This window comes from Neoarius graeffei, chromosome 13 (assembly GCF_027579695.1).
Source record: "Neoarius graeffei isolate fNeoGra1 chromosome 13, fNeoGra1.pri, whole genome shotgun sequence".
NCBI classification, from domain to species: domain Eukaryota; kingdom Metazoa; phylum Chordata; class Actinopteri; order Siluriformes; family Ariidae; genus Neoarius; species Neoarius graeffei.
This window is the reverse complement of record NC_083581.1, coordinates 21,598,300-21,611,737: the sequence shown is the minus strand read 5'-3', so window position 1 is coordinate 21,611,737 and position 13,438 is coordinate 21,598,300. Positions and strand designations below refer to the sequence as shown.

The following is a 13,438-nucleotide window of genomic DNA, read 5'->3' as shown; positions in this document are numbered from 1 at the left end:
ACAATAATAATAAGAATGGATGACTTCGCGTTTGTACAGCTGCTGCTTCTCATCGCTTAAAAATGGCGATCTTTCGCGGTCTTGTTATTGTTGTTGGTCTTAACAACTCCGCCCCCCCGCTGACGTAAGCAGTTCTTTCCTCTGGCCCAGCAAAGAGTTGGTGCTAGCCTGGAACTGGTTTTTCTGGCCCCAGAGCCAGTTCTTTGTCAGTGGAAACAGAAAACCCAGTTCCAAACTAAGCACTGGCCCCGAACCAGCCCTGGAACTGCTTTGGTGGAAAAGGGGCAACAGACACGCAAATTCCATGCAGAAAGGCAGTGAGGTTCAAACCCGGAACCTTTTTGCTGTGAGCTGACAGCGTTAGCCACCATGCCGCCAGTGCAAAACTGTGCAAAACAAAAAAGATGTTGAGTGAAAATAAAGATGCAGTCTGATCCAGATCAGGGATGTTTTCAGGACCATGGCTACATGGGATTTTCCTCTTCCCAGGAATTTTAGTATCCACTTATTTTCTCTTATTAGTCAGCCTAAATGCATTTAATTAGATAACTAGCTAGGGTTAAATTATGTTAGACTGTAAATTACATTAACATGTAGGTTACTGGGCAACTGAAACATGAGCACATTGGAGCTTTTACTACAATTTCTGTGTTCGTCCATTGTTGATCTTTCTGTGATTGTGTGAAAATCAAGACTAAACAATTTGTCAGATTCACTTTAAGTGTGAAATCAGTATTATAATACAGAACCAACAATACTTGGTTATGTCTGTGCATTCGTGTGTGTGTGTGTGTGTTGCGTGCTCTGGTTAAGCAGACTTTTACATCATTTCACACTCGGTGAACCCACCACACTTATTCCCCTCTGGACCTACAATCCCTTCAGCACCTCCTGAGCGAACTCCCAGTCACATACCTACCTGCAGCATAATTCTGAGGGATCGCAGTGTGTGCAGTGGACACATGCTGTCTCATTAGTGGTCAGATCAGGGTCATGCTCAGGTCAGGAAGGTGATGTGCTTTATGCTTTATGAATGAACATTTTTATTTTAACAATGTATGTGTGTTGAAATACTATAGATGTCAGGTTAGAGCCTGTGGAGACCTGCCTCATTGAAGAAACATGGTTTCCTCATCCACTATGATATGTGTGTTGTGCAGTGATGTTGGACTGTTTGAAACGTGTCTGCTGGATGGTTTTATCCTTGACATTGTTCAAGGTCATGTTGCTGTGGAGCAGAAATTGCCATACATCAGACTCGATTTGTGTTTTGGAGGAGTCTCAACAGGTTTCACCCATCAGGACTTCTGGATTTGGCACTACTGATTGGTTGAATGTGAAAAGGAAGCAGGCAGTAAATCGTACCACATCAGATACTGATATTTGATTTGCTAGAAGTGGAGAAAAAAAGCTGCTTTGGATTTAAAACACATTATCCTTCACCAAATAAGAGGGCAGATTCATTGCACTGGATCTGCTTCATCAGGCATACATCTAGAGTAGAATATACAGTACAGTATATACCGTACAGAACTGCAGTGTTTCAGTGGATTGAACTGAGCACTAAAGGGGGAAAAACTGTAGCAAAACTGATAAACAGATGGAAGAAAACAGGTCAGACTCAACCCACGAACCATATTTCTGTACCAGATCCTCTGTTCTAACTTGTTGCGAACAATCAACTGACCAATTTACAGCTGAGAATCACTTACAGTGGTGCTTGAAAGTTTGTGAACCCTTTAGAATTTTCTTTATTTCTTCATAAATATGACCTAAAACATCATCAGATTTTCACACAAGTCCTAAAAGTAGATAAACAGAACCCAGTTAAACAAATGAGACAAAAATATTATACTTGGTTATTTATTTATTGAGGAAAATGATCCAATATTACATATCTGTGAGTAGCAAAAGTATGTGAACCTTTGCTTTCAGTATCTGGTGTGACCCCCTTGTGCAGCAATAACTGCAACTAAATGTTTCTGGTAACTGTTGATCAGTCCTGCACACCAGCTTGGAGGAATTTTAGCCCATTCCTCCATACAGAACAGCTTCAACTCTGGGATGTTGGTGGGTTTCCTCACATGAACTGCTCGCTTCAGGTCCTTCCACAACGTTTCGATTGGATTAAGGTCAGGACTTTGACTTGGCCATTCCAAAACATTAACTTTATTTTTCTTTAACCATTCTTTGGTAGAATGACTTGTGTGCTTAGGGTCATTGTCTTGCTGCATGACCCACCTTCTCTTGAGATTCAGTTCATGGACAGATGTCCTGACATTTTCCTTTAGAATTTGCTGGTATAATTCAGAATTCATTGTTCCATCAATGATGGCAGGCCATCCTGGCCCAGATGCAGCGAAACAGGCCCAAACCATGATACTACCACCACCATGTTTCACGGATGGGATAAGGTTGTTATGCTGGAATGCAGTCTTTTCCTTTCTCCAAACATAATGCTTCTCATTTAAACCAAAAAGTTCTATTTTGGTCTCATCCATCCACGGAACATTTTTCCAATAACCTTCTGGCTTGTCCACATGATCTTTAGCAAATTGCAGATGAGCAGCAATGTTCTTTTTGGAGAGCAGTGGCTTTGTCCTTGCAACCCTGCCATGCACACCATTGTTGTTCAGTGTTCTCCTGATGGTGGACTCATGAACATTAACATTAGCTGATGTGAGAGAGGCCTTCAGTTGCTTAGAAGTTACCCTGGGGTCCTTTGTGACCTCGCCGACTATTACACGCCTTGCTCTTGGAGTGATCTTTGTTGGTCGACCACTCCTGGGGAGGGTAACAATGGTCTTGAATTTCCTCCATTTGTACACAATCTGTCTGACTGTGGATTGGTGGAGTCCAAACTCTTTAAAGATGGTTTTGTAACCTTTTCCAGCCTGATGAGCATCAACAATGCTTTTTCTGAGGTCCTCAGAAATCTCCTTTGTTTGTGCCATGATACCCTTCCACAAACATGTGTTGTGAAGATCAGACTTTGATAGATCCCTGTTCTTTAAATAAAGCAGGGTGCCCACTCACACCTGATTGTCATCCCATTGATTGAAAACACCTGACTCTAATTTCTACTTCAAATTAACTGCTAATCCTAGAGGTTCACATACTTTTGCCACTCACAGATATGTAATATTGGATCATTTTCCTCAATAAATAAATGACCAAGTATAATATTTTTGTCTCATTTGTTTAACTGGGTTCTCTTTATCTACCTTTAGGACTTGTGTAAAAATCTGATGACATTTTAGGTCATATTTATGCAGAAATATAGAAAATTCTGAAGGGTTCACAAACTTTCAAACACAACTGTAAAATGTAGTTCTTGTCATGTTTATTATATTAGTCAAGCAAGGCATTTTATGTAGCTGGACCTTTAGAAGTTTAGTAGAAGAGACCTGATATAGTATGTGTAGTATACTCACATTTCTCCTGTCTCATGAAATATCATTTCAACATCATGAGATATTTTTTTCCAGATTGCTTTCTATAGGGCTTTGTTATCCATGGGGTTGAGAGAAAGCCTCCAGACAGGTCTGTGTGTTTGTTTGTCACTAAGCTCTCTCCACATTGTTTTCTGTATTGACTCACTATATATTCTGTCATGGTGACAGACGACTGACATCAAGTCGATCCCCAAACACACACGAGCCACATGTATTTGTGTCTGTTCCCCATAACGGATGTTTATTGAGTGGAACTAAATGTCTTACTGAGGAATAAAGGAGATGTCCATGTCCATGCAGTCGCACAGCCTAGTTTAACAGGATGAAGAAAGCAGAACGTGATTGTGACTTATTTCCATGTTGATAACTGATCATTTGCAAAGCATATCAGTCAAAAGGAAGTTATCACCCTGCTATATTGTGTCCCAGTGTTTATTTGCTTATGTGTGTATTACTTCCTCTTCCTGTTTCAGATTCGTGTGGATGGGCCTCCTTACGGGGGTGTGCAGTATGAGACAGTGTCCATCATTAAAGACAGGAGCCCGATTCTCAGAGACATGGCCTTCTCACTGGACAATAACTATATCTATGTCATGTCTGAGAGACAGGTCAGTATGAAACACACACACACACACACACACACACACACACACACTGCAAAAAATGATGTCTTAGCAAGTGAAAATATCTTGAATATAGTTGAAACAATCTAGCATTTCCTATTAGAAAAATAAAGACGTCCATGTCCATGCAGCTCCAATTCTGAGATTATTAAACCTAGTTCTAGATTGCAACCAACTTATTCCAAGATGTCTTACTAAGTAAAAATATCTGTCCATGCAGAAAGATAATTTCACTAGTATTAAGTAATTTTCTCCTCAAATTCAGTTTTCAATTTTTTGCACTGCACACACACACACACACACACACACTTGATTCTTTAGTCGTATATGGAAAGGTGTTCAGTTTGTCTCTGGTGCACTGCTCTGTTATATTATTTACTTTCCTCTTCTAATCCATATCTTTCTGTTCCCTCCTGTTCTGCTGAATTATGTTCTCTTTTTTCTCTTCTGTTCTCTTCTCTTTTCTTTTATTCTGCTCATTTTTCAATATTAGTTCTCTTTACACTCCACTTAAAACAACTAGGACATGAGAAACACACACACACACACACACACACACACACACACACACACACACACACACACATATATATACCGGTGTATATATATATATATGGGTCTGTCTCAGAAACTGGGTACTGTGGGGGTACCCCACTAAATATACTCACAGTCAATAAACTATACAGTTTTGAATGGTGATGTTGGTTTTAATTTGAAATAAAATGATGAAAGAAATAATACAGATAAAACTAAATCTTTGATGTGAATACTCTATTCAGAATTTGGCAAAAATTCTGCAAATTTGTGGAAAAATGGCAGCTTGATCTGGGACATGATAAATGGTTGACTACATTGCATTCCCTTAAAAAGGTTGTAGTCCACTGAAAAGTCTACAGTTATCACTAATTGTATTTTAAGTTGTAACTTTATACACCTAAGGATTGGTGCGCTCACAGAATAATCATAACTGTAATAAAACATCATGCAAAATAACACTCAGTGTTAGGTAAATGCTAAAAAAATAGTAAAATTAGAAAATTTATTTTTTTGACCATAATGTCCCAAGGCGGCACGGTGGTGTAGTGGTTAGCGCTGTCGCCTCATAGCAAGAAGGTTCTGGGTTCGAGCCCCGTGGCCGGCGAGGGCCTTTCTGTGTGGAGTTTGCATGTTCTCCCCGTGTCCGCGTGGGTTTCCTCCGGGTGCTCCGGTTTCCCCCACAGTCCAAAGACATGCAGGTTAGGTTAACTGGTGACTCTAAATTGACCGTAGGTGTGAATGTGAGTGTGAATGGTTGTCTGTTTCTATGTGTCAGCCCTGTGATGACCTGGCGACTTGTTCAGGGTGTACCCCGCCTTTCGCCCGTAGTCAGCTGGGATAGGCTCCAGCTTGCCTGCGACCCTGTAGAACAGGATAAAGCGGCTAGAGATAATGAGATGAGATGAGATGATGTCCCAAATGAGAGACCAGTTTCTGAGAGGGACCCATATATATATATGTGTGTGTGTGTGTGTGTGTGTGTGTGTGTGTGTAGATTGACTGACTGAGTCAGTGGGGATGAGAGAGATGGTGGCACTGGTCTGGGGAGGGGGGAAGGTGGAGTAGTGAAGAGAGATGGAGGGAAAGAGACAGAGAGCAAGGTCACCTCTCTGTAGCTGTAATGAAGTGAGTGAGAGTAAAATGGCAGCTAGGCATCAGAGCTGTCATATTAAACATCAGGAGTGTCGGGGGAGTGGATCATGTCTGTGAAAGGAGATACTGAAAAAAAAGAGTGTCTGTGATTGATGACTGCCCTGCTTCCTTTTCTGTGGACATTTTTAGCCCTTGTGTTGGATAGTACATGTCCCCATGGTGTTTCATCTGGGACTAGGTGGCCTGAGTGAAGTCAGAAGGGTGATACAGAGGTAATGAGAGAGAGGGAGAGAGATGCTACAGAACTTCATCTCTCATTTCATCTCATTATCTCTAGCCGCTTTATCCTGTTCTACAGGGTCACAGGCAAGCTGGAGCCTATCCCAGCTGACTACGGGCGAAAGGCGGGGTACACCCTGGACAAGTCGCCTGGTCATCACAGGGCTGACACATAGACACAGACAACCATTCACACTCACATTCACACCTACCGTCAATTTAGAGTCACCAGTTAACCTAACCTGCATGTCTTTGGACTATGGGGGAAACCGGAGCACCCGGAGGAAACCCACGCGGACACGGGGAGAACATGCAAACTCCACACAGAAAGGCTCTCGCCGGCCACAGGGCTCAAACCCAGACCTTCTTGCTGTGAGGTGCCAGCGCTAACCACTATACCACCGTGCCGCCCCCGCTACAGAACTTTTGTTAACGTAATGTCTTGCTGTACCTTGTGCATCTGTGCACAGAGAGTGGGCCATGTGGGCTCTGATTAGAATTCACTCCCAACAGATTCAGAAAAGGAAAGAGTGAGTGAGTGAGAGAGAGACAGAGACTTGCTGAGTCAGCCGATTATGCATTGAGACACACACACACACGCACACGTGGATGAGCTCCCAACACTCTGTCAACTTTATAGCCCCATGCATCATCCCTGCATCACATGGACCTTGAGACAAAGAATTAACAGCTGATGATATAAAGCTACATACAACACAGATTCATGTACACTCAACATTCCTGTACATAGCAGTGCAGTGTTCAGGGACTGATTTCACCTCAGCCTTCACGCAATTGGTCTAGATACTCGTGTGGTAGAACAAAGACAGATCACATCATAAAAGAACCATCAGTGCTTCCCATCCTCATCTCACCCACGTTTGGTCCTTGCTGCCAGAGTACCATCTGATTAATTCAGCATCAGTCAGCTTAAAACCCAGCCTCAAAGACCTACACCTTCTATCACACTAGCTCATACTGTTTGTGGAAAACTCTTGTTCATCTGATTTAGGCTACGTCCACACTAATACATTTTAGTTTGAAAACGAAAATGATCTGTGTCCAGATGAGTGTTTTAGCTCAATATCAGAAATTATCTCCGTCCACACTAATGCACCTGAAAATGCATATCACATGACCGTTCATGTCCACTGTGCATGCGTGTGCCGGAATAAACAACTGATGTTTTGTTTTCTTAGGGGAATTGGTCTTGTGATAGGAGCATGACAAATCAGGAAAGGATACGTTGTGACTGATAAGACCAAGGAAACAGGAAATGAATGTGGGTGTCTGCGTCATCTTTTCTAAATGTCTTTGTTTTTACCTGTCAACACTAAAACGCTACCCCAGAGTTTTCAAACTAAAACAGAGCCAGCAGCATTTCTAAAAGTGTACATTTTTGGGGAGTGAAAATCCTAGAGTAGTGTGGCCGCCAGGCATAAATGTAGCAAAAGTGATGCATTTTAAAAGTAAAACATATTAATGTGGGCGTAGCCTAAAAAAATTGGGAATAGTACACACCATTCTTTGAAACCTGATTTGGCTTCTCTTTTGAACTTAAGACAAAAATGTTATAGAGCACTTGGAAGGTGACAGAAAACTGTCTGTGACAAAGCACTGACAACCAAGACTTCTTTCATAAATATTATGTAAATGTCTCTTAAGAAAAAGCTACACCAGTCTTATTTGTATTATCCTGGACAAGTCCCTAATAATGTAAAAGGTTTTGGTCTGTTTGTACTGAGAAAGTTGAATTGACAAAGTATGATCTAGGAAGGTAGACCTCTGCTGCCCAGGAGATTCTGCCTCACCGATTTGGGAGCTACATTCACTGACTCAGACACAGGTGTTCATCGATTGTTTCTCAGTATACTGAGAGACAAACATGAGCATATATCCACATTCAAGAGTGTGGTGTAGATAAATGATTGGAAGATGTGATTTAAGAAGCTGAGTTGTGTGCATGTGATAGGGTAGCTTCAATGGGTGATGAAGAGTTATGTTACCTATAAGGATACCATTATGAAAATAGAGAACAGATGTGCGAGCAAAGATAAGTTTCAAGGATTTAACTGGAATTAGCCAAAACAAGTAGCAAGCAAACTGGCCAAAACCAGTTGCAAACATGCCAAATGGATATCTCTGTCACTATCAGAACAAGTGAATTAATATAAAACTATGATTTGTCACCGTGAATGCAAAAGTTGGGAACAACAATACCACCTACGAAAGAGCTATGGGAAAAGAGGGTTGTGGTAATAGGAATGAAAATGGTGAAAGGCTATTGGAACTTTGTACCACCGATGATTTTGTTGTTGGAGGGACTCTCTTTCCACACAAAGATATTCACAAGTTGACATGGTATTCACCGAATGGAAGAGACCGAAATCAGATTGACCACCTACTGATCAATGGGACCTGGAGACGATCTCTACTTGAGGTGAGGGTAAAATGAGGAGCCGATATTGATAGTGATCACTACCTTGTAGTATCAGTATTGAAAGTGAAATTGAGGAAAATGGGAGTGAAGAAGACAGTCAGGCCACAATGTAATATAGAGAAATTACGAGATCCAAAAGTGAAGAATGCATTTGTACTACAGTTAAAGAACAGATTTCAAGCATTGGCAAGCATGGAAGATCACACACATCCTGACACAGATGAAGTTAACACCAAATGGGAACAGGTAAAAACTGCCTACCAGGAGACAAGTGAAGCATGCCTAGGAACCCAGCGGAAGAAAAGAAAAGTGGATAACAACAGACACTTGGCAGTTAATTGGAAGAAGAGCTATAAAGAAGCAGATGAACGATGCAAAATCCAATGGGCTGAAAGAATGATACAAGCTGCAATACCAGGAGGAAAATTGCAAAGTCAGAAAAAAGGTTAGAGCAGACAAACAAGCATTTATGGACAATCTCGCAAGAGAGGCAGAGGATGCAGCTGGAAGAGGCGAACAAGGAAAAGTGCATATGATCACTAGAGTAGTGTGTGGCAAGTATAGAGGAACCACTGATACACCAATCATAGACAAACAAGGACGACTTCTTACGACTGAGGCAGAGCAAGATGCTAGATGGGCAGAGCACTTAAGTGAAATTTTAAATAGACCACCACCAACAGTAGAGGCTGACATACAGGAAGCAGAAGTTGATCTGGACATTAGTACTGACCCACCAACCAGAGGAGAGATAATAGCAGCTGTAAAGACCTTGAAGAATGGAAAAGCCCCCAGTCAAGGCAACCTTAATGCTTAGCTGTTCAAGGCTGACCCAATACTTACAGCTGGATTTCTACAGCCACTCTTTGACATCATCTGGGAGAAAGCCAAGGTTCCTGACAACTGAACAAAAGGAAAAATTGTTAAGATCCCAAAAAAGGCTGTCTGAGGGACTGTAGTAACTGGCATGGAATCACACTCTTATCAATCCCAAGTAAGATACTAGGGAAAATTATTATCCAATGACTAACATGCAGTGGATCAACAGCTTCGTAATGAGCAAGCACATTTTAGAAAAAGAAGAGGATGTCATGCTCCGCCCCGGACATCCACTCCGGAGATTACGGATCTCTCACACCATCGACGATCCGGATCCAGGACAGGAATTTCTTCTCCCCTGAACTTACGTCCTGGTTTTTACTGCTGCTTATTTAAAGGCCATTCTCAAACTCTGTTTTTGCCAGAACATTTCGTTTGCTATTCTAGTTGTTTCTGTGCTGCTCTTGGGTCCCCCCAAGTTACTTATCTTATTCATGGTTTTTGCACTAGCATTTTTTCTGGTTCATGGTTTTTGCACTAAGGTTTTTTTTCTGGTTCATGGTTTTTTGCACTAAGGGTTTTTTCTTGTTCATGGTTTTTTACACGAGCGTTTTTCTCTTTGCCTGTCTCATGTTTTTGTCAAGTTGTTTGTCTCTTTTTGCCCTGACTATTTTTGCCATTTGTTTATTGTCCTGTTTGTTTACCTTTTTGACACGCCCTTTCTTCTCTGGATTAAATCATCTTATTTATTGGATTACTGTCTGTGTTCTGCTTTTGGATCCTAATTCCACCACACCTCCACCAATCTTAACAGAGGATGTACAGAGCAGATATTTGCACTCCATAATATCATTGAGCAATGCACAGAATGGCAGAGGCAACTTTACATCAATTTCATCAACTTTGAGAAGGCCTTTGACAGCTTCCACAGGGACAGCTTATGGCAAATACTATGAGCATATGGGATCCCCCAGCACTTAGTTTCTGTCATCAAGACTTTTTATACCAACTTGACATGCCATGTGGGGAACAGTGATTACAGTTTTGCAGTGATGACTGGCATGAGACAAGAGTGCATGATGTCAACACTACTCTTCAACCTTGCCATTGATTGGGTGATGCGACAAACAACAGAAGATCAAAACAGAGGTATAAGATGAACTCTCTCTTTTCATTTCTGGAAGACTTAGATTTTGCAGATGATCTAGCATTACTGTCCCATACTTACCAGCATATGCAGGAGAAATCATCTCACCTCATTGATTTTGCTCAACGATCAGCCAAAAGAAATCAAAAGTTATGACCTTAAATCAGGGGTCACCAAACTTTTTTCTCTGGGGGCCACATTGTTGTTCCTGATTGTGATGGGGGGCCAGGGTTGGGTCAGCTATATAACATAAAATTGTATGACCCAGGCAAACATGACCACCAGCAGGCCTCATTGTGTAGTAGAGATTACTAGCCTGGCACAGCCATCCCCACTACTATATCCACACTACTATATCAACACTTGATTCCTGGCACATATTTGTTTATCTTTACTAGTGGTTTGCAAAAGTAGTAATCAAGTCTTCACACTTTGTTTTAATTTGAAATACCACAGATATTCCATTTATTTATTTCCTAATAAAAATAACATCAAAGCTGTCAAGGTAAGAAACATCTGCCTAGTTAAGGTGATTGACACTGGCAAAGGTGAGTGGAAAATTATAAATTGTAGGTAGGCCTGTTGATGATATTAATAATATTAATAATAATTGTGTGCAGCACTTAATAAAGGTCAAATAAATAGGCCTATAAAATAAATACATTTAAAAAAAAAAAGTGAAATTATAATAATATGAGCAATAGATCACAGCAGTTGTGCTGTGTCCTGCGCGTCATTGCTCTCATCCATGGCCAAAGCAAAAAACTCGAATTCTGACACTTTCTCATTCAGCTGGTCATGCACGTTGTCCCCCAAATCTTCGGATCGCCTGGTCATAGTAGGTGCGGAGAGACTCACCGCATTGAGCGCATCCTTCTTGTCGGGACACACCTCCTCGGCCACAGCAAGCATGCATACTTTAACAAAGTCCCCATCAGTAAACGGCTTTCCACGGGTAGCTAGTAGGTGAGCTACCTTATAGCTAGCTCGGACAGCAGCCTGGTTGATTTGGATTTGGTGAAGGAATACGTTCTGTTGTGCAGCCAGTCCGCATTTCATCCTCAGAATCCTGTCTTCTCTTGTTTGCCCTCGCAAACTAGCATACTCTTTGTGGCGGGTTTCGTAGTGATGATGCAGATTATATTCTTTGAAAACCGACACACTTTCTTTACATACAAGACAAACTGCACGGTCCTTACACTGAACGAAAAAATAATCGGTGGTCCACTGTTCTTTAAAAACTCTGCACTCTCTGTCAGCTTTTCGCTTACCGCTAACCATTTTGTTGTCCTGAACACTGACAGTTCTCTGCGCGTGCGTTGCCTGTCACTGTTTGATCGCAAGCATACCGTATGATGAAAATTCGGAAAATATGAATAGTTCATTTTATAACTAAATATCAATTTTAATTGATAAAATCAACAAAATACAAGATGCAGACATGTTATTATTTGCCAAAAAGCAATTTAAAAAAATAGGCCATGACCACTTTTGGGGATTGCCTCATAGGGCCGGTTCAAGTGGTGGGGGGCTGGGGGGGCTGGTCAAAGGGGGGTGGCAGGCCGGAGTCGGCCCACGGGCCGTAGTTTGATGACCCCTGCCTTAAATACTCAGAACCCGCCCCCAATCAAGGTAAATAGCAAAGTTTTATGAACAATGGAGGAGTTTACCTATCTGGGAACCATTGGTACAAGTGAGGGAGGAGCAGGTAAAGATATCAAGAACTGACTCAGTAAAGCTAGATATGCCTTCAATATGCTCAACAATGTCTGGAAGTCTCAGCAATACATTATTAAGACCAAACTGAAACTGTATCAGAGCTGTCCTTTCCACCCTTCTATAAGCATCAGAATGCTGGAGAATGACAGAAGATGACCTTAACAAACTATCCAGCTTCCACACAAAGAACTTACAAAGAATCCTGAGAATATTTTGGCCAAATAAGATATCAAATTAAAAACTACTGAGTAAATGTAAACAAGAGAGCATGGGAACTATACTTGTGAGAAGGAGATGGAAGTGGATAGGGCATGTCCTCAGAAGGGAAAAGGATGACACTCCAAACTCATTGGACACCTGAGGGAAAGACAGGGTAGGCCAAAGAACACCTGGTGCAGAACAGTGGAGGGAGAACTGAAAACATGGGGACACACATGGAGTACCATCCAGAGAAACCAAGTAGTAGTTGGATGGGACTACTCCAACAAGGTTCGGGCCATCAACACCTACACCCTGCTGGTCATCAGATACCCTGCTGGCATAACAAGCTGGCCGAAGGAGGAGACAGAGGCCACTGACATCAGGACAAGAAAACCCCTGACAATGCACAGAGGGTTTCACCCCAAACCAGGCAGGAATGGAAGGCTTTTGTTGCTGCCCTACATGCCAGTCAGGCATAATGGGCAGAAGTATGATTTGTCACAGCAGGAACTACAGGTCAGTCAGAGCTGTGCTGTTACAGACAGTTAATCAACAATCAACACATTTAAAAGTTCCACATACTCCACTAGCTCTCCCCTTTCACAGACAGCTACCAAGCAGCAAGGGTGAAGTCTAATGCATGCTTCCTGCTCAACACACTTAGAACCCGCCCCCAATCAAGGTAAATGGCAAGGTTTTATGAACAATGGAGGAGTTTACCTATCTGGGAAGCATTGGTACAAGTGAGGGAGGAGCAGGTAAAGATATCAAGAACTGACTCAGTAAAGCTAGTTTTGCTAACTGTATCTTTTCCAGCTGCTGCTCATGCTGCATCACAAAACAACTAGTAACTCAATGCTCCAATATCCACAAACAGCAACTGCTATCACAACTAGAGACTGATGAGATGCATAACAAATGCTATGGCAAGGAGGAGTCAGGATGCCAGGTCAGGGGGGGGTTATCATCATCCCCACACTCAGAGACTGAGACTGGGACCCCCCAGCAACACACCCTTGTGAGCAAGAACTTAATGCATGAGCTGCTGACCTGAAATTAAAGATAGTAACAAAGCTCAACACCTTGAGCCACCATGCAAACAATCCCTACTGAGACCAACACTCTG

General features: G+C 41.9%; 1 protein-coding gene across 3 annotated transcripts in view; it reads left to right on the top strand.

Annotated features, from left to right (window-relative positions):
• The window catches only part of plxna2 (plexin A2), a 530,875-nt gene that overhangs the window by 166,245 nt on the left and 351,192 nt on the right, over positions 1-13,438 (top strand). For 2 of the 3 annotated variants that reach the window (XM_060937347.1, XM_060937348.1), the window contains exon 4: positions 3,929-4,063. In XM_060937347.1, coding sequence (XP_060793330.1) covers positions 3,929-4,063 — 135 coding nt within the window. Of the gene's footprint in view, positions 1-3,928; positions 4,064-4,571; positions 4,655-13,438 lie in introns of those variants that run through there. The other variant, XM_060937349.1, reaches the window with a different exon arrangement.